The sequence below is a fragment of the Nansenia antarctica genome (genome assembly GCF_963989245.1).
Source record: "Nansenia antarctica genome assembly, chromosome: 6".
Taxonomy (NCBI): domain Eukaryota; kingdom Metazoa; phylum Chordata; class Actinopteri; order Argentiniformes; family Microstomatidae; genus Nansenia; species Nansenia antarctica.
This window is the reverse complement of record NC_137676.1, coordinates 73,897,655-73,920,017: the sequence shown is the minus strand read 5'-3', so window position 1 is coordinate 73,920,017 and position 22,363 is coordinate 73,897,655. Positions and strand designations below refer to the sequence as shown.

The window sequence follows — 22,363 nt, the reverse complement described above, 5'->3', positions numbered from 1 at the left end:
TCATATACGCTGGGTTGCGTTTGCGGGCCCTTTTCGGGCGGCCGGAGCTCGTGTCCGCACCTCCACACAGCCTGTCCGTCACTCTGTCCGCACCTCCACACAGCCTGTCCGTCACTCTGTCCGTCACTTTCCTGCTTCCTGACCAAATGAATGTGTACAGTGTGAGGCATACTCTGTGTGTGTGTGTGCGTGTGCGTGTGTGTGTGTGTGTGTGGTGTGTGTGTGTGTGTGCGTGTGCGTGTGTGTGCGCGTGTGCGTGTGTGTGGTGTGTGTGTGTGCGTGTGCGTGTGTGTGTGTGTGTGGTGTGTGTGTGTGTGTATGTGTGTGGTGTGTGGTGTGTGTGTGTGTGTGTGTGTGTGTGTGTGTGTGTGGTGTGTGTGTGTGTGTGTGTATACACAAAATAAATCGGCATTATTCTCTCCCCACTGTGTGCACTACAAGACCTGCTAAGGTAAGTCACAGTAACCTCGTCCCCAGGCGTTGTCTAACAACAACGGCTCAAACCCGACTCCCTTAGTGGGAGTGAAGCTCACACCTGCGGCGTCGCCACACAGGTCTTACCCTCAGGAGCAGCGGGGGGGCAGTCGTGTTCCAGGCGGTGGACACTCAGCATCTTGGCGTGAGCGGTGGCGAAGTCGCAGCGCGGGCAGTGGAAGGGCACGTGGTTGCGCCTGTGCACCTGCATCTCCGCCTGCGAGCGGAACGGCAGGCCGCAGGAGCGGAAGGTGCAAGGCACCGGCGTGAGAGCATGCTGGGAGCTCAGGTGGTCCCGGTACGCACGCGGGTCTGGGTGGCTGAACAGACAGCCCTGCTCAGGGCAGCGCAACGGACCTTCGGGCTCATCTCGGCGGTGGGTTGGGAAGTGGCGCTTCAAGGCGCCTGGCATGAGAAAGGCCTCGCTGCACAGAGGGCACTGGTAACTTGTAACTTTCCCTAACTGTCCCTTGTTTACATTGTTGTGAACTGACGTCATCATCAGGTCCTTGGCACAAAGGTGAGAGGACAGATCATCATCACCGCCCTCTGGAACATTCTCCCCGCATTTCTCACAGAGGTACAACCCCTCCTTCTCCATCACTTCAACCCCTCCTTCTCCATCACTTCAACCCCTCCTTCTCCATCACTTCAACCCCTCCTTCTCCATCACTTCAACCCCTCCTTCTCCGTCACTTCATTCACCTGTTGGAGAAAAATAAAAAGTAGTAAGGTAGAGTAGTATTTATTAAAACGTAGCGGTTAGGGAAACATTAGGATACTTCTCAACTCAAATTCCATTTCCATGTGTGTCTCCTAGCCAATCCTGGATGTTTTCGTTTGAAGCATATGAGTTCACAATCCTATGGAGGTAGTCTATTCTATGGAGGTAGTCTATCCTATGGAGGTAGTCTATCCTATGGAGGTAGTCTATTATAGTCTTATTATATATATATAATTAACATTAATGTTCATCTAAACAAACGGGTCTATTGTTAGTTTCCTTACTAAGTGACTTACCGTAACTGTGCAGCGCAGCGCTATCGTTCCAGTCCTCTATGTCTTTGAGTGACACATTCGTAAATGTAATTCGCTCATTTCTATGACACACAGATCGATCACAGCATAGATATTGTTATATATACATAACACAGATAGATATATAATATTGGTACCGTTGCAGATGCAACACCAGTGTTGTTGATGTGTTTGACTTCCAGACTAGGAACCAACTGTGAACAACCAACGCCCCGAGGTCGGAGCTGTGGACACTGAACACCGGAAGTGTAGTTAGAGGTCGCCACGTGTGATTTGTCAAGAGGAAAAAGAACATCACACCCACTACGGAAGTGAAGTCCCCCAAGCCGTCTGCGGTGGAACCAGGGTGACATGCCTGTACCGATGGGACTGAGAGAGGGTGAGAGACAGTGATGGGATGTGAAGACATTTTAATAAGGTGTGTCGCTACTCTAAGAACAGGTCTCAGGTCAGTGACAGTCAACAGCTACTAGACACATAGGGGGTAGTGAGAGAGAGAGAGAGAGAGAGAGAGAGAGAGAGAGAGAGAGAGAGAGAGAGAGAGAGAGAGAGAGAGAGAGAGAGAGAGAGAGAGAGAGAGAGAGAGAGAGAGAGAGAGAGAGAGACACAGACAGACAGACAGACAGACAGACAGACAGACAGACAGACAGACAGACAGACAGAGAGAGAGAGAGAGAGAGAGAGAGAGAGAGACAGAGTCAGAGAGAGAGACAGAGAGAGACAGAGAGAGAGAGACAGAGGGGTAGTGGTGGTCTAGTGGATAGTGAGTTGGACTTGTGATCGGAAGGTTGTGAGTTCAAATCCCGCCTGAAACCACCACCACTACTAGTGTGCCCTTGAGCAAGGCACTTAGCCCTCAATTACTCCAGGGGGAATGTCCCTGTCGCTGTAATTCGTAATTGTAAATCGCTTTGGATTAAAAGCGTCTGCTAAATGGCAAAAATAAATTAATAACATTTTTAAATTACACAGTCAGCAGTCAGCTTGCCTCTTACAAACGACCTCCTAGCGTCTGACAACACTTCATTCATTCGTTGTAGGTCATGGTGTTGTAGTGGGGGGGGGGGGGGGGGGTTTGAGCTCCCAGTAGTACCAATAGTACCCATAGTACCCATAGCGAACGCACGTAAAAGGCACCATGCCTCTGTCGGACTTCCTCGGTGCCCTGAAGGACAACCCGTACTTCGGGGCCGGCTTCGGGCTGGTCGGGGTGGGCACGGCGCTGGCTGTGGCCAGGAAATCAGCCCAGGTCGGCATGATCTTCTTCCGGAGGAACTACATGATCACCCTGGAGGTCCCTAGCCGGGACAAGAGCTACCACTGGCTACTGAGCTGGATCACCAAGCACGCCAAGCACACGCAGCACCTGAGCGTGGAGACCTCCTACCTGCAGCACGAGAGCGGACGCGTGCACACGCAGTTCGACTTCCACCCCAGCCCAGGGAACCATATTATATGGTAAGATAGATAACACCTGTACACCTGCAGTCTCATAATACACACCTGTAGTCCCTCCCAACCGTCGACCATTATTGGAACATAGCAGCATGTATCCCTTTTTTTTTACGTATGATGTAATGCTGTCATGTTCCATCCCAACAACACACACACACACACACACACACACACACACACACACACACACACGCACGCGCGTAGAATGCATGCATACCTATGCATGTACACCTGCATGCATAGTGTGTAAGTAAGTAAGTAACATTTATTTATACAGCACCCTTCCCAGACCAGGGGTCACAAAGTGCTTTACATAACAAGGAAGAAACACAAATAAAACATCATACAAGAGCGAAAGCCACAGCAGGTCAAAACAGGCAAAACAAGTGAAAATAAAAACAAGTAACAGACAACAGGTGTACAACAACATCAACAGGACACAGAGAGACAGGCCCTTGGGGCTATCCAAAAGCCTGTGTCTATACAAATGTCTATGTAAAAACCTGGCTCATAAAGCGCACCTGTAGTCCCTCCCAACCGTCGACCATTATTGGAACATAGCAGCATGTGTCCCATTTTTACGTATGATGTAATGCTGTCATGTTCCATCCCAACAACACACACACCAGGGTTTCCGTTAGAAAAAATTGCCGCCGGACATCGTGTCCGGGAAGATTTCGATTTACCGGACAAACGTGATATATTCCGGTCATCATATTAAAATATAATAAAAAAAAAAAAAAAAAAAAATCATATATTTTTTTTTCAAATCTAATATAGCTGTTTGTCGCGGTGATTACTGTTGTGTAGCGGCCTATATATGCCATTTAATGTCTATTTCTCATCCGATACGATTAGATGCGAGCTATATAATATATAATAATATAACATGATTCGCATGCGCGCTATGCCATTATGTCCAGCGCTGAACGGGCGCCTCACTGGGAACTGAACAGACAGCATCGATCAATGAACGGACTCCACATTACGTTAACTGAAGTTTGTTAAATTGTTTAGGATTAATGTGAGTTTTCTATTTTCTCTTTCCAGTTTTACCCTTTTTTTATCAATAAAACAACGTCATTTCTATAACCAGGTCTCGCTGGTTGGGAAGGCATTTCGTTTAGCTGCCTGTCAAATCATACTTAATCGGACTCGGGAGTATGACAATGAGGAGAACATAACTGTTTATTGAGAAACAATAGGCAGGCTGGGATACGTATATAAAGAAATACCACAATGTCTAGATGTATAACATTTTATTGAACAGTGCAAGCATGTAGGCTTCTGGCGTGACATCGTACCCCTAACGTTCTTAGGGCTTGTTTGAAAAGCTTAGACTGAAAGTTAGTGCCCTGGTCAGATTGTATAACAAGAGGAAGACCGAATGTGGAAAAAAACGTTGTTAAAGCTTTCACCACTGAGCTGGCTGATATGTTACGCAACGGCACAGCTTCGGTAAAACGAGTAGCAGCGCACATAATAGTGAGCAAATACTGACTTCCACTTTTAGTCCTAGGCAAAGGTCCAACACAATCAATTATTACACGTTCAAATGGCTCCCCTATAGCAGGAATGGGATGCAATGGTGCGGGTGGAATGGATTGATTAGGCTTACCCGCCATCTGACAAGTATGGCAACAGCGGCAGTGCTTGGCAACATCCGCCTTCAGTCCGGGCCAAAAGAAATGTTTCAATATCAGCTGATACGTTTTAGTTATACCTAAATGTCCTGACCACTGGCTCTCATGTGCTACAGATAACACCTGTTGTCTATAACCCACAGGCACAACCACTTGTTTTACAGTATTCCACTCACAACCATTTGCATTAGGAGGAGACCATTTACGCATTAATATCCCATCGTTAAGGAAATAAACTACGTTGCCCCCTATTTCAGATTCCTCACTAGCTGCATGTAAAAAACATTTGTTTAATGACTGATCAGCTACTTGAGCGACACGCAATCGCTCGCCGGTTACAGGCAGAGATAGGCTGTCAGCGGATGGTATGGTAGGACTCGGGGAGGATGGTAACTCTACCACTTTCTCCCTGGGAGAAGCTGAAACAATCGGGTTCTCATCCCTTTCAGAAAAGGCTTGCATAATCACACTATCACAGAGAGAAACATCGCTATCCTCCTCTCTGCCTCGACTCGATTGTGCACGAGTTATAGCGCACACCGGAAACAACCGCTGTTTCGCATAGGCAGCCTACACATTAGGAGTCATCATCATGCCGGTGTCAAATCATATCATAATAAAAGAAATACATAGCCTATATATTCGTCTTTTTTAAAATAGAAGGAATCAGAATGTGAACTTTAGCGAATTGTATTCAAATTGTGCTTAGAGGGAATTATTTTCACCGGACATTTATGTCCGACGAGTTTTCAATTTGTCGGACTTCAACAAATTTTACCGGACAAAGACCGGTAATTACCGGTTAACGGAAACCCTGACACACACACACACACACACACACACACACACACACACGTAGAATGCATGCATACCTATGCATGTACACCTGCATGCATAGTGTGTAAGTAAGTAAGTAACGTTTATTTATACAGCACCCTTCCCAGACCAGGGGTCACAAAGTGCTTTACATAACAAGGAAGAAACACAAATAAAACATCATACAAGAGCGAAAGCCACAGCAGGTTAAAACAGGCAAAACAAGTAACAGACAACAGGTGTACAACAACATCAACAGAACACAGAGAGACAGGCCCTTGGGGCTATCCAAAAGCCTGTGTCTATACAAATGTCTATGTAAAAACCTGGCTCATAAAGCGCACCTGTAGTGTGTCACTCCACTCAATCGACCATTATTGGAACATAGCAGCATGCATCCCATTTTTACATATGATGTAATGCTGTCATGTTCCAACCCAACAACACACACACCCACACACACACACACACACGTAGAATGCATGCGTACCTGTGCATGTACACCTACATGCATAGTGTGTAACCGTAGGTGGTGTTAACCGCATGCTCAGTGCTGCCGCCTACTGTCTGTCCGTGTCTGCAGGTACGGGAGGAAGTGGATCCGTGTGGAGAGGACCAGGGAGAAGCAGATGGTGGACCTGCACACAGGAACCCCCTGGGAGTCCGTCACCTTCACAGCTCTGGGCAGAGACAGACAAGTCTTCTTCAACATCTTGCAAGAAGGTAAAGCGAAAGGGGATTTTTTTTTTCTGTCAGATATTTGCAATCGACTGGGGAACCCGATGCAGTTGTGTTATGTTCCGTTTAGTGCCGTCGCAGGACACGTGGGTGTTCAGTGATCCCCCCCCACCCGAGCACGATTTCCCAGAATGTAGAGAGACGGACTTCAATTCTCTGTATATTTGATATAAAACTACAACAGTTGTCCGTCCGTCTGTCTGTCTGTCGTTTGGCGCAGCGAGAGAGTTGGCTCTGAAGCAGGAGGAGGGGAGGACGGTGATGTACACGGCGCTGGGCTCGGAGTGGAGGCCCTTCGGGTTCCCACGGCGACGGCGCCCCCTCAGCTCGGTGGTGCTGGAGGGAGGGGTCACCGAGAGGATCGTGGACGACGTCAAGGAGTTCATCGGGAACCCCAAGTGGTACACAGACAGAGGTAGGGTATGAACACAGACAGAGGTGTGAACACAGACAGAGATATGAACACAGACAGAGATATGAACACAGACAGAGGTATGAACACAGACAGAGATATGAACACAGACAGAGATATGAACACAGACAGAGATATGAACACAGACAGAGGTATGAACACAGACAGAGGTGTGAACACAGACAGAGATATGAACACAGACAGAGGTATGAACACAGACAGAGATATGAACACAGACAGAGATATGAACACAGACAGAGATATGAACACAGACAGAGATATGAACACAGACAGAGGTATGAACACAGACAGAGGTGTGAACACAGACAGAGATATGAACACAGACAGAGGTATGAACACAGACAGAGGTATGAACACAGACAGAGGTGTGAACACAGACAGAGGTATGAACACAGACAGAGGTATGAACACAGACAGAGGTGTGAACACAGACAGAGATATGAACACAGACAGAGATATGAACACAGACAGAGGTATGAACACAGACAGAGGTGTGAACACAGACAGAGGTGTGAACACAGACAGAGGTGTGAACACAGACAGAGGTGTGAACACAGACAGAGGTGTGAACACAGACAGAGGTATGAACACAGACAGAGATGTGAACACAGACAGAGGTGTGAACACAGACAGAGGTATGAACACAGACAGAGATATGAACACAGACAGAGGTAGGGTGTGAACACAGACAGAGGTATGAACACAGACAGAGGTATGAACACAGACAGAGATATGAACACAGACAGAGATATGAACACAGACAGAGGTATGAACACAGACAGAGGTATGAACACAGACAGAGATATGAACACAGACAGAGATATGAACACAGACAGAGATATGAACACAGACAGAGATATGAACACAGACAGAGATATGAACACAGACAGAGATATGAACACAGACAGAGGTATGAACACAGACAGAGATATGAACACAGACAGAGGTATGAACACAGACAGAGGTATGAACACAGACAGAGATATGAACACAGACAGAGATATGAACACAGACAGAGATATGAACACAGACAGAGATATGAACACAGACAGAGATATGAACACAGACAGAGGTATGAACACAGACAGAGGTATGAACACAGACAGAGGTATGAACACAGACAGAGATATGAACACAGACAGAGATATGAACACAGACAGAGGTAGGGTGTGAACACAGACAGAGGTAGGGTTAGGGTACGAACGCTTGTGTCTCAATTGATTGATGTGTTTATTTCAAATATGTGCAAAAAGGATAAAGCAACAATAATTAATATAACGGAAAACAAAACAAACAAACAAAAATACACATCAATCGAAAAGGAGTGGAAAGAAGAACAACGTATTCACTCCCAGCCCTTCTCCATAAATCCTAAAGATGCTTCCTGTTCAATTTAATACAATCTCATTACATATACAAATACTGCGTACCCCAAAATACAAATATCGTAGGAGTGACGGCAATAACAGGACAATGTAGTCGTTTTGCCGGTAGAAAAAAATAACATGTGCTTTATTCTCACTCTCTTCATTATGTACCGACAACAACGACATTCACTCCCCTTCGTCCCACTTATATTACGTCATATCACCCGCTGAGCAGCATGGGTGATGTAGTACCCACAAACATACAACAGTGCTTACACATGGCTGGAACGCTGTGAATTGTGACCTTCAGGCAGCCTCGCTTCTCGTGGGTTTCCAGCGCCCTCTGCTGGTTGCACATGAAAGGACAACTGGGACAGGACTCTGACTCGCTAACTTGTTGTTCACACACAGGCATCCCGTACAGGAGAGGCTACCTGCTCTATGGACCTCCAGGCTGTGGGAAGAGCAGCTTCATGTGAGTGTGTAGAGAGTGTGTGTCTTCATGTGAGTGTGTAGAGAGAGTGTGTCTTCATGTGAGTGTGTAGAGAGTGTGTGTCTTCATGTGAGTGTGTAGAGAGAGTGTATCTTCATGTGAGTGTGTAGAGAGAGTGTGTCTTCATGTGAGTGTGTAGAGAGAGTGTGTCTTCATGTGAGTGTGTAGAGAGTGTGTGTGTAGAGAGAGAGTGTGTCTTCATGTGAGTGTGTAGAGAGTGTGTGTCTTCATGTGAGTGTGTAGAGAGTGTGTGTCTTCATGTGAGTGTGTAGAGAGTGTGTGTCTTCATGTGAGTGTGTAGAGAGAGTGTGTCTTCATGTGAGTGTGTAGAGAGTGTGTGTGTCTTCATGTGAGTGTGTAGAGAGAGTGTGTCTTCGTGTGTGTGTGTGTGTGTCTGTGTCTGTCTGTGTACGTGTGTGTGTACACGTGTTTGTGTGCATGCGTATTTGTACGTGTGTGTGTGTGTGTGTCTGTCTGTCTGTGTACGTGTCTGTCTGTGTACGTGTCTGTCTCTGTGTGTGTGTGTGTGTGTGTGTGTGTGTGTGTGTGTGTGTGTGTGTGTACTAGGGGTGGGACGATTAGAAAATGTCATGTCACGATTATCGTGGGCAAAATAATCGCGATCCACGATATTATCGCGAGAATATATATATATATATTTTTTTTTTTTATATGTGCCAATAAAACACACTGTAATCACTTTAACTTAGATTTTGTTGTATTTTTAGGACATTTTAAGTCAGTAATTCAAATTCAGATTCTAGTGGCACATATCTCTGGCCATAATCCGGGTCCTTAAGAAAGAGCAATTCCTTTTCGGCCAATCAGCACCTTTCATTAACGTACCCAAGGAAGTTTAAAGAACGCACTCCCAGTGTTGCCAACTTCCAGAGCCCCTTGGCGACTTAATTAGTCAAAAGCGACCAGCGACAAATCTAACTTCCTTTTCTGGTCATTTGGGGAATTACTGTAAAGCATCTAACATATCCTGTATTCCACGGTTCACGTTACAACCGAGCTCAGGAGAGACGAGTAGGGATACAGTCTATGGCGAGCGAGGGTTGCCGTCTCCTCTCTCCCTCAACACTCACTCCCGCGGCCAGTCTGATAGCAGCCGCGGGGAGCATACCGTTGTTCCCCGGGTCCTCGCGGGGGGTTCGGGCAAAGTTCGGGAAATAACGGACGGTTGTCATGTGTTTATACAGCATGGATGTTACGTGCCTAATGCCTTTGATGCGCACACTTGCTACTTGCCGCTTTAATCATTGTATTTAGCCTATATAGCACAAGTCATGCATTGAATGTAACCTCAAGTGCTGAACAGTATTAAGTAAACCACAATATATTTGCTAAAGCTTAGGGGCGACCGTGCCTTTTGCAGCCATAGACTGTCACTGCCTGGTAATAACAAGGAAGGCCAATGACAGTATCCCGTCTAAAGTGTTTCACCAGCCATGGTGAGTAGGCTAGCATACGTTACCTAGTGACTGACTGACAAGGCTGACTTGACAGTAACGTTACCCATGCAGGCTGAACAATAGCGCGAGACAAGTTCTGTGAGGATATTCGCGCGCGGCTCATGTGAGGAATTGCAATTATATTACAGTAACAGTCGCTAACTTGACTGCAAAAGTAATGTAGCCTAGGCTGAAAAATAGCGCCAGACATTTGTTAAACACAGTTTATTCATAACATACGATTATGACGATTATTCAAATAATTAAAATTCTCCACTATTAAGTTATCGCGGGTGTTTTTATCGCGATTAACGATAAAAACGATAATCGTCCCATCCCTAGTATGTACACACGTGTTTGTTTGTGTGTGTGTGTGTACGTGTGTGTTGATCTCTGGTGTGTGTGTGTGTGTGTGTGTTGATCTCTGGTGTGTGTGTGTGTGTGTGTGTGTGTGTGTGTGTTGATCTCTGGTGAGTGTGTGTGTGTGTGTGTGTTGATCTCTGGTGTGTGTGTGTGTGTGTGTGTGTGTTGATCTCTGGTGTGTGTGTGTGTGTTGATCTCTGGTGTGTGTGTGTGTGTGTTTACAGCACAGCTCTAGCGGGGGAGCTGGGCTACAGCATCTGCCTGCTGAGCCTGTCTGACCGCAGCCTGTCTGACGACCGCCTGAACCACCTGCTGAGCGTGGCGCCGCAGCAGAGCATCGTGCTGCTGGAGGACGTGGACGCCGCCTTCGTCAGCCGGGACCTGCAGCCCGCAGGAGAGCGTACGTGACTACGCACTCAGACGTTCTATTTATAGAATAGAACTAGAAGTTCTAGAATTCTGTTTATTTAGTTTGTTCTGAGTGGGGCAGGCAGCCTTTCTTTTTATTGTGAAAGAGATAGTAGAGATATGACAGGAAGGATGGGTGAGAGAGAGGAGAGATAGGACAGGAAGGATGGGTGAGAGAAAGAGAGAGGAGAGATATGACAGGAAGGATAGGTGAGAGAGAGAGAGAGAGAGAGAGAGAGAGAGAGAGGAGGATAGAGACAGTAGAGATTGAGAGGAAGGTTGGGTGAGAGAGAGAGAAGAGAGAGAAGAGAGAGAGAGAGAGGAGGATAGAGACAGTAGAGATTGAGAGGAAGGATGGGTGAGAGAGAGAAGAGAGAGTAGAGATATGACAGGAAGGATGGGTAAGAGAGAGAGGAAGGTTGGGTGAGAGAGAGAAGAGAGAGGAGAGAGAGAGAGAGGATGATAGAGACAGTAGGGATTGAGAGGAAGGTTGGGTGAGAGAGAGAGAAGAGAGAGGAGAGAGAGAGAGAGGATGATAGAGACAGTAGAGATTGAGAGGAAGGATGGGTGAGAGAGAGAGGAGGATAGTTGAAGGCCTGGCTGACTGTCTGTATGACTGACTGGTTGTCTATATATGACTGACTGGTTGTCTCTATGACTGTCTGTTGAAGGCCTGGCTGACTGTATGACTGTCTGTTGCGTCCCTGTCCAGACCCGCTGGCCTACCAGGGCTTGGGCAGACTGACCTTCAGCGGACTCCTCAACTCCCTGGACGGCGTGGCCTCGGCTGAGGCCCGGATCGTCTTCATGACAACCAACTTTATTGACAGGTACGGCCCCTGACAACCAACTTTATTGACAGGTACGGCCCCTGACAACCAACTTTATTGACAGGTACGGCCCCTGACAACCAACTTTATTGACAGGTATGGTCTTTGCCATGTTGAGGTGTCTTGTTTGAAGAGGTGATGGAATATGATGACAATATGTCCAGATCTAGATTCTAGTGGTATGCAGAATTTGTACATTTAGATTGTAGTTAGTATACAGTATATACAAATGCTCTTTGATAATTCAATGCAACAAAACAAAAAAGCATGACAATAATACAGGAAATCTACTTGAGCACCACAGCAAACAACTGCCACAGCTAACGGCCTCTAGAGATCTAAAAAGTTCAAAGCAACTGGAACTGTTACGAACTTGCCTGAAAGAGGACCCACGTTTATGTTGCCCCCACACACTCTCCCTCCCTCTCCATCCCTCCCTCCCTCTCCCTCTCCCTCTCTCTCTCTCCCTCCCTCTCCATCCCTCCCTCTCCATCCCTTCCTCCCCAAGCATCACTGTGGGAGAACGACAGAGGAGAGTCGCATCTCGGGGTCTCCAAAACTACCGTTAGACGCCACCTTCTCTCTCTCTCTCTCCCTCCCCCTCTCCCTCCCTCCCTCTCTCTCTCTCCCTCCCCACGCCACCTCCATGCCAACACATTATTTGGAAGAGACGCCAGAAAAACCCTTTCCTGTTATCTCACCACAAACGTAAACTTCTGGAGTAGGGGCGGCTGTGTCTCAGGAGGTAGAGCCGCCGTTTAATGATCGTAAGGTTGGCAGATCGGCGGTTCGAGCCCCGGCTGGCCACATGTCGAAATGTCCTTGGGCAAGACACTGAACCCCAAATTGCTCCCAGTGAGCGGGCCGGCGCCTTGCATGGTAGCTTGGCCGCCATTGTTGTGTGAATGTGTGTGTGAATGGGTGAACGAGAGGCCGTTGTAAAGCGCTTTTGAATAAGGCGCTATGTAAGTCGGTCCATTTACCATTCACCATTTGAGTATGCTAAACGCTACTGGAAATGTTAAATCTGTCTGCCTCTGCCAGGAAACTAAAACTGGGTGGTCATTGGGTCTTACAGCAGGGTCATTGGGTCTTACAGCAGGGTCATTGGGTCTTACAGCAGGGTCATTGGGTCTTACAGCAGGGTCATTGGGTCTTACAGCAGGCCAATGATCCAAAACTTACGTTCAAATGAACACAAAAATGCTTCACTGAACACAACATCAAGCTTCTGCCAATGGCCATCTCAGTCCCCTAATAATAATAATAATAATAATAATATCTTAGATTTATATAGCGCCTTTCTCAGACCCAAGCACACTTAACAGATTTCATCGACAGACAGTCAGACAGACAGACAGAACAGAAAAACAAAGCAAAGAAACAAAGACAACAAGAGTGACAAACTAGACTAGAGGCCAAAGGCCTTAAATAAAAAGGTCTTAAATTTGACTTGTGAGTTGAAACTCGTAGGAACCCTGCCCCTCTCTCTCTCTCTCTCTCTCTCTCTCTCTCTCTCTCTCTCTCTCTCTCTCTCTCTCTCCCTCCAGGCTGGACTCTGCTCTGATCAGGCCCGGGCGCGTGGATCTGAAGCAGTACGTCGGGCCCTGCACCCACTGGCAGCTGACCCAGATGTTCCGCCGCTTCTACCCTGCGGAGCCGGCCGGCCAGGCAGACCGGTTCGCAGAGCGAGCGCTGGCGGCCCACCCTGAGATCAGCGCCGCCACGGTGCAGGGACACTTCATGATGTACAAAACGGACCCGGCCGGCTCGATAGACAACCTGGCCCAGATGGTACAGTGAGGGAGCCTCAGAAAGCAGGGGTCCACAGTAACGCTTGCCCGCTTGCCCGGAGCAGTAAGACATTCGCCAGGTTTGTTTGCGCGAGCCCGACGACGCTGCTGGATCCCGGATATGTTTACCTGTGTGCAGGAAGAACAACAGACGGCGCAGGCGCCAGACCAGACTAGATGATCGTGGAGTGGGTGATCGACAGGCGCGTACGCTTTGATAATATCTTCACTCCACGATCATCTAGTCTGGTCTGGCGCCTGCGCCGTCAAAGCGATGTACAAAATGTCGTTTTGTACATCGCTTTGGATAAAAGCGCTATATATACTGTCGAACCCTGCGAAGGGTTTCTGGGAAAGAAGGTCAGAGGTCACAGAAGCAGCAGTGGACATGGACAGTGGACAATGAGGACATGAGGGACTTTACTGTGAACAAGACTGACTGGAATTCGCAACGTTTCAACCTTTTTATACAGTGTGTCATGTATGATGGTCATGTTGGAAACCACTGCATGGATGTTCATTTACCCAGAAGCCTTTAGGGGACATTTTTCTCCTCACAACGCACTGCTCCGAAAATGAACTAATGTTCTCAGACACGTGTGTGTTAACTTGACGACATGTTCCACTGTCGCCTCACTGGGTTGTTGTTATGTTTGTTCGTACGTTTGTGAATTAATAAATCCCAAAAAATGTTGTGTCGTGTCACGTCCGTGTCCGTGTCCGTGTGCGTGTGCGTGTCCGTGTGCGTGTGCCCATTCTGACTGGCACCGAACTTATATACGACTTGGAGCACAGCAAACTTTGCTTACGGCCATACCACTCTGAACACGCCCTGTCGTAAAAAGTTTGGTTGAGCAGCGAGAGCGTTTGGAATTTGTCTGTGTGCATGAGAGTTTAAGTGTTTGAATATTTGCGTAGTTTGTGTGAGTGAAAGGAGAGTCAGTGTGTGAGAGTTTATTCCCCCGGCAGCTTGCTGTTAGGGGGGATATATTTTGTTTTTTCGTTTTGTTTTGTACACGGAAGGCTAAACATGGTGAAGACACGCGGAATGACAGACGACACGGAGAATGACACGGACAAAGGCAATACGAAAGAACCAGAGAAAGAAAGAGAGAGCGAAAGAGAAGAGATGGAGAGACAGAAAGTAAGAGAGGAAATTGAAGGGTTTATAAGAAGGGAGAAAGAGAAAATCGCGAGGGAGAAACAGGAGGCGGAAGCAAGGGAACAAGCGGAGCGAGAGGTCCCCGCATACAGCAAGGAACTGACGGTGGCGGTGGAACTGGTCGGCGAGGAGAGGATCACAATGATGGCACTGCTACGGGCGACGAAGGAGGTGTGCGGGCTCGTCGTGGGCTGTCGCTATATCGGATTAAATAAATACGAAGTCACGATGAGCCATCCGAAGGGGAAAGAGAGGCTGCTCGACGGCTTTAAAATCAAGGAGACGAGGGTCATGGCGAGGGAGTTGTGCGGGGACGAGATGGTGGTCTCATTCATTGGACTGCCAGTCTACACCAAGGACGGGGACATTATCCGGAAATTAACGGACTGGGGGGTGCAAGCGGTCTCCCCGATAAAGAGGAGGATGTGGCCGGGGACCAGCATATGCGAAGGCACACGGTTTGTAAAAGTGAAGTTTAATGATGTTGTAAAATCACTGCCGTACTCGACCAAGTTCGAGACGGACAATGGGTCTGATTTCTTTCGGGTGATTCATGACAGACAGGTGAAGGTGTGTAGGATGTGTCTGCAGCCAGGGCACATCCTACGGGAATGTCCCGAGTTCAAGTGCAGAAGGTGTGGGCTCAGCGGGCATTATGCGAGGGAATGCGCGACTTTTGAAAACAAGTGCAGGGGGTGTGGGGACCTGGAATCCCAATGCAAGTGTAGGGAGGAGGAGGAAGTAGTGACGAGTCCATCCACTGTTTTTAGACAGAGGGAGGAAGAAGGGAAGGGGGGAAAGGGGGAAGAGGAAGAGAAGGGAGAGGGAGAAAAGGGAGAGGGAGAAGAGGGAGAGAAGAGCGAGGGAGAGGAGGAAGAGAAGAGCGAGGGAGAAGAGGAAGAGAAGAGCGAGGGAGAGGAGGAAGAGGGGATGGAGGAGGGAGTATCGTTGACAGCTCAGACTGTGCCAGAGACTCAGAGAACGGAGTGGTCGAGACTGACAGGAAAGAGCGGGAAGGGGGGGGGCATGGGGTCGAGCCTCGACAGTTTTATGGGGGTAACCCAGGCATCGGAGTTGCAAGGGAGCGCACAGACGACCGGGGGGAGAGGTTCCCAACAAGAGCCTTTGCCCCCGAGAGTCGTGCGCCCGAAAGAAGCAAAAGAGGCAGGCAACAAATCGAAGGAGGGAACCCCCATGAACAACGAGTCGGAATGGCGAGAGGCCGTACCCGTAAGCCCCCCCCCGAAAACATCTGAAAAGATGTTAACAAACAGCGACGAGGGGTGCGGTGAGCAAGACGAGTCTGAGCTGTTGACGATAGTGGGAGGGAGGAAGAGGGCGCTTTTAGCGGGGAAACTAAAGCGCAAATCAAAGCTGCAGTACATAGAGGGAAAGAAGAAATGAAATAAAAATGGCAGTAAACATATTTATCCTCCTACACTTGTTTTCAATGGTCACGATTTCCTCCATAAACATCAATGGGCTCAATAACATGGAGAAGCTAGAGGAGGTGCTGGTGACTTTCACATCTGATGTTCTGGTACTGCAGGAGACAAAGTGGACAGACACCAAAATGACAGAAATCAAGGGGAAATGGAGGGGTATGCTGTTTACAAATAATGGGACGAATAAATCATGTGGGGTAGCGATATTAATTAAAGAGAATAGGGTAGAGAATGTAAGAGAGGTTTTGAATGACGGGAAGGGCAGGGTAATAGGGATAGAATTTAATATAAATAATGTAATGTTTAGATTAATTAATGTGTATGCACCAAATAGAGAGGTTGAAAAGAGGGATTTTTTTGTAGAACTGAGCTTGCACTGCACAGGGAATTGTATTTTGGTGGGTGATTTTAACGTATTTTGCACTAAGATGGATGTTTATAGAGTAGATAGTTTTAAGACAGATTCAGCTAGGAGAGGGTTATTAGAAATGATAGAGCAGAGGAATTTAATAGATGTATGGAGAGTTAGGAACACAAGTAAGAGAGAGTTTTCAAGAAGACAGGTAGTTAGTGGGGTTTTGAAGCAGAGTAGAATAGATTTATGTTTAGTATCACAGGGGATAGAAAAGGAAATAGGAGATATACAACACAAATTCACGGGGTACAGCGATCACGCAGCAATCACGTTTCACTTAGGAGGTAGGCACACAGGGAAAGGGGGGGGGGTGTGGTGTTTGAACACGAGGGTATTAGGGGAGAATGAGTATAGGGATATGGTGAATGAGCATATTAGTGAGCGAATGAAGTGTGGAATGTATGAAGAGAATGTGTGTGAATGGTGGGAGTGTGTTAAGAGACAGGTAAAACAATTAAGTATTAGTTATTGCAGAAAACGAAGTCAGGATAGAAAGAGAAAAGAAAGTGTATTGAGAGGGAGGATGGATGAGGAACTAAAAGAAATAGACAGGGACCCAGATAGAAGCGTAGTGAAATACATGGAGATTAGGGGAGAATTAGAAGCGTATGAAAAGGAGAAGTGTAGAGGGGCTATAGTTAGGAGTAGGGCACAGTATACAGTGGAAGGGGAGAAATGCACAGCGTTCTTTTTAGGGTTAGAGAAGCAGAAGCAGGGGAAAACATACATAGAAGAGATAGAGAATGGAAAAGGGGAGATAGTGAAGGACTATGTAGGGGTTTTAGAGACAGTGCAGGAGTATTATGAGAATTTATTCAAAAAAGGTAGTGTAGACAATGACAGTGTAGGAGAAGTTTTAGGGACAGTTGAGCATAGGTTAGCAGATAGTGACAGGGAAGGGTGTGATAGGGATTTATCAGAGGGGGAGGTCACCTTAGCCATTCAGAGCTCAAATAATGGCAAAAGCCCGGGCTCTGATGGCTTACCAGGTGAATTCTACAAGTGTTTTAGTGCAGTGCTTAGTAAGATTTTGTTGAAGGTTTATAAGGAAATGGAAAGTGTAGAGAAGGTTAGTGAGTCGATGGCAACAGGGTTAATTACTTTATTATACAAGAAGGGTAGTAAGTTACAGTTAGGGAATTACAGAGGGATTAGTTTATTGAATACAGACTACAAAGTGTTAGCGAAGATTTTAGCCAATAGGATTAAGTCAGTAGTAGGGTCCATAGTATCATCGACTCAAGCGTATAGCATACCAGGAAGAGATATAGCGGATACAATAGGATCAGTCAGAGATACAGTGAAACACATGAAGGAAGAGGGAGGGATAGTGTTGAGTGTAGATTTCAATAAGGCTTTTGATAGAGTAGAGCACGAGTTTATGTTTAGGACGTTAGAGAAGTTTGGTTTTGGGAAGAGGATAGTTCAGTGGATTAGGTTACTGTATAGTTGTGCAAAGAGTAGGGTAAAGTGTAGTGGAGTTTTGACAGATAGTTTTAGTTTAGAAAGATCAGTTAGGCAGGGTTGTCCGTTGTCCAGTCTGCTGTACAGCATTACAGCAGAGCCACTGGCGACGTTGTTAAAATCAGACAAACACATTCAGGGTATACATATTCCAGGGGGTGGGAGGAGTTTAATACATCAGTATGCAGACGACACAAACATAACAGTTAGGGATGTAGACAGTGTGAAGAGAGTAGTCAAGTTATTAGAAGTATATGGGAAAGCATCAGGGGCCAAAATGAATGTAGAGAAGTCAGAAATACTGTGTGTAGGGAGTGTAGACATGAGTGAATGTGATATACCTTTGAAAGTGGCAAAAGGAATGATAAAAGTGCTAGGAGTGAATGTGGGTGTGAATGAAAAAGAAGCAAGGGATGTAACATGGACAGGGGTTTTGAACAGGGTGAAACAAGCACTGAATTCATGGAGAAGGAGAAAACTGAAACTAAGGGGAAAGGTGACGGTAATAAACTGCCTGATCCTATCAAAGGTGAATCATGTGTTGAGTGCACTAGATTTACCTTTGTGGGTCACGAAAGAATTGAATGGGGTGATAAATAGTTTTTTGTGGGATAGCAAGCAGGCACTAATTAGGCACGGGGTGTTAATAAATAGTTATAAGAATGGGGGGTTAAAATTGATAGATATAGAAGTGAAGAAAAGGGCACTTAGGGTCAAAATTGTGAAAAAGTTTTTGTATGGTAGGGATGAATATTGTTGGATGGGTTTCTTTGAGGATTATTTGCACAGATATGGAGGGTGTGGTGTGAATGGTCTTTTAATGGTTTTTAATAAACCACGGTACGAGGGAATGTCACTGTTTTATAGAGAGGTGTTTGAAGCATGGGGGAAATATTTAGAGCAGGTAAGGTACAAGTGTGTAGGGAAAGATGAGGTTTTAAATCAGCCCATCTTTTTCAACCCCAAGATAAAGTACAATAACAAGATGATAGTTAGTAAGCATTTTGAACAGGCAGGGTTTAGACAGATAAAACATATAGTGTCAGAGAACAATTTCAAAACAGAGCAGGAGATAGTGCAGGGAATAAGGGCAGGGAATAGGGATATAAGGAAAGGTGGGATTGCAGGAGTGTATAATAGAATTAGGGACAGTATAAGTAGGGAATGGAAAACGTTAATGTTAGGACAGGGAGAGGCAGGTGAGGAAAAAATGATGGTAGAATTAAGGGTAGAAAGGAAAGGTTTAGAGGTCAAGTTTGAGGATGTGAAAACGAAAGGGATATACATGGATTTACTGGGTGATGGGTTGGTGAGGCCAGCGTCAGAGAAGGTGTGGAAAAGGGTTTTTGAAGGTATTGATGTGGGAAAGGTATGGGCAAATCTGGGTGTGAAATATAATAGCGTAGAATGTGAGCACAATGATTTTAAGATTAGGCACAATAGGGTTTACACAAATGTCGTTTTGCACCAAATGGATAGGAATATAGGTAGGGTATGTGATGTATGTAAAGGGAGGGATGAAAACTTTGACCACTATTTTGTTGAATGTCCAAGTTTGTCTGTCTTATTTGTGAAAGTAAAGGGGTTGTTAAGTGTACACTGTGGGGTTACCGTCAGGAATGAGATTGAATGGAAGGAATTGTTATTGTTTGGGGTGGTGGGAAAAAAGAAAGAAGTGAATGTAGATTTTGGTTAATTTTTTGTTGAGTCACGTAAGGTATGCAATTGTATGTAGGAGGAATGTAGCACATTATGAGGGGAAAGTTACCAGGGTGTGGGAGTTGTTTGTGTCACTATTTAAAAAGGATGTTAGGTTAGTGCACACACTGGGGAAAGCAGATTTTTGTAAACACTTTGTCAATAATAGCACTTTGGTGACTATTACAGGATCAGGGATGTTAGGTTATAATATAGAAGATTAGTATCTGTGTTTGGTTTTGAGTCAGTGTTTTTGTTTGTTTTATGTTTTTTCTGAGTTGACCAAGGGCTGCCAGGCATAGATAAGACCTGGTATGCTACTTGGTCTCATGTTGGTTTGTCTATTCTGGTTTAGGTTTAGGGTTAGGGTTAGGGTTAGGGTTGTGTCTGTCCCACTTTTTGTCTGTCATGAATCACCCGTTTTTTATGTGTCATATGTCCTTTGCTTCATCATTTTTTACTGTTTTATCATTTCTATATTTGTTGTAGCATTCTTTTTGTCTCTTTGTTTGGATTATTTTGCGTATGGTTTATTTGTTATGTTTGACGTTATGATTTTTCTGATTTGACCAAGGGCTGCCAGGCATAGATAAGACCTGGTATGCTACTTGGTCTTTTTTGTTGTCGTCCTTTGTCTATTCTATGTCTGTCCCACATTGTGTGTTGTGCTGTCAGTCATGTCTCACTGTGTTATTTATGTATCGTATCTGTATGTGTTTTGTGAATAATGTAAATAACCAACTGAACAAATTATCTGTGAAATGTATTTTTGATAATAAAAGATAAAAAAAAAAAAAAACACGCCCGATCTCGTCCGATCTCGGAAGCTAAGCAGGGTCGGGCCGGGTTAGTACTTGGATGGGAGACCGCCTGGGAATACCCGGTGCCGTAAGCTTTTCTCAACCTCCACCAGTAGAGTGCACTATGCCACCCTTTTAACAAGTGGAAGAAAATCATGGTTATTACACTGCTTTACAAACTATGAAGGCAGCTTCATGTTGGCCATAGCATGTTTCCAATGAATTTGGAATCATTGGCAGAGGGTAGTCAACTAGGCCTATAGTCTTTGATTCACTAGGAACACCTATCCACCTTGTAGTTAGAACTAAGTTCACTCACTGTGTGTGTGTGTGTGCGTGTGTGCGTGTGTGCGTGTGTGTGTGTGTGTGTGTGTGTGTCCATTCTGACTGGCACCGAACTTATATACGACTTGGAGCACAGCAAACTGTGTGTGAACACTGTCCTCCATAAGTATTGGAAAGAGGAAGCATTTGGTGTTCTTTTAGGTCTATTATACTTAAACAGTTTGGATTTGAAATCAAACAATTACTATGGGGTTACAAAGAGAGATTCTCAGCTTTAATTCAATGCTCAGATTGATTCACCATTCAGAAAGAACATTTACGGCCATACCACCCTGAATACGACCTGTCGTAAAAAGTGCGGTTTAGCAGCGTGAGCGTTTGGAATTTGTTTGTGTGCATGAGAGTTTAAGTGTTTGGATATTTGCGTAGTTTGTGTGAGTGAAAGGAGAGTTAGTGTGTGAGAGTTTATTCCCCCAGCAGCTTGCTGTTAGGGGGGATATTTTTGTTTTTTCGGTTTGTTTGTGCATGGACGGCTCAAAAATGGTGAAGACACGCGGAATGACAGAGACGGAGAATGACACGGAAGCAGGCAATACGAAAGAAGGAGAGAAAGAAGGAGAGAGTGAAAGAGAAGAGATGGAGAGACAGAAAGTAAGAGAGGAAATTGAAGGGTTTATAAGAAGGGAGAAAGAGAAAATCGCGAGGGAGAAACAGGAGGCGGAAGCAAGACAACAAGCGGAGCGAGAGGTCCCCGCATACAGCAAGGAACTGACGGTGGCGGTGGAACTGGTCGGCGAGGAGAGGATCACAATGATGGCACTGCTACGGGCGACGAAGGAGGTGTGCGGGCTCGTCGTGGGCTGTCGCTATATCGGATTAAATAAATACGAAGTCACGATGAGCCATCCGAAGGGGAAAGAGAGGCTGCTCGACGGCTTTAAAATCAAGGAGACGAGGGTCATGGCGAGGGAGTTGTGCGGGGACGAGATGGTGGTCTCATTCATTGGACTGCCAGTCTACACCAAGGACGGGGACATTATCCGGAAATTAACGGACTGGGGGGTGCAAGCGGTCTCCCCGATAAAGAGGAGGATGTGGCCGGGGACCAGCATATGCGAGGGTACACGGTTTGTAAAAGTGAAGTTTAATGATGTTGTAAAATCACTGCCGTACTCGACCAAGTTCGAGACGGACAATGGGTCTGATTTCTTTCGGGTGATTCATGACAGACAGGTGAAGGTGTGTAGGATGTGTCTGCAGCCAGGGCACATCCTACGGGAATGTCCCGAGTTCAAGTGCAGAAGGTGTGGGCTCAGCGGGCATTATGCGAGGGAATGCGCGACTTTTGAAAACAAGTGCAGGGGGTGTGGGGACCTGGAATCCCAATGCAAGTGTAGGGAGGAAGAAGTAGTGATGAGTCCATCCACTGTTTTTAGACAGAGGGAGGAAGAAGGGAAGGGGGGAAAGGGGGGAGAGGGAGAAAAGGGAGAGGGAGAAGAGGGAGAGAAGAGCGAGGGAGAAGAGGAAGAGAAGAGCGAGGGAGAGGAGGAAGAGAAGAGCGAGGGAGAGGAGGAAGAGGGGATGGAGGAGGGAGTATCGTTGACAGCTCAGACTGTGCCAGAGACTCAGAGAACGGAGTGGTCGAGACTGACAGGAAAGAGCGGGAAGGGGGGGGGCATGGGGTCGAGCCTCGACAGTTTTATGGGGGTAACCCAGGCATCGGAGTTGCAAGGGAGCGCACAGACGACCGGGGGGAGAGGTTCCCAACAAGAGCCTTTGCCCCCGA

General features: G+C 46.4%; 2 protein-coding genes across 2 annotated transcripts; one reads left to right on the top strand and one right to left on the bottom strand.

Moving 5' to 3' along the window:
- Positions 1-7: 7 nt before the first annotated feature.
- On the bottom strand, positions 8-1,075 carry LOC308160965 (zinc finger protein 142-like; the record flags this gene model as incomplete). Its single annotated transcript, XM_080534888.1, has 2 exons — positions 8-138; positions 562-1,075. Coding segments are annotated over 2 exons (645 nt in total), but the record flags the coding sequence as incomplete, so codon positions are not given.
- Positions 1,076-1,872: 797 nt separating this feature from the next.
- On the top strand, positions 1,873-13,471 carry bcs1l (BC1 (ubiquinol-cytochrome c reductase) synthesis-like). Its single transcript, XM_080535373.1, has 7 exons — positions 1,873-2,970; positions 6,010-6,149; positions 6,385-6,579; positions 8,376-8,439; positions 10,502-10,677; positions 11,398-11,515; positions 13,066-13,471. Exons 1-7 carry the CDS (start codon positions 2,651-2,653, stop codon positions 13,316-13,318), a joined length of 1,266 nt encoding a protein of 421 aa, XP_080391499.1. The 5' UTR covers positions 1,873-2,650; the 3' UTR covers positions 13,319-13,471.
- Positions 13,472-22,363: the final 8,892 nt, after the last annotated feature.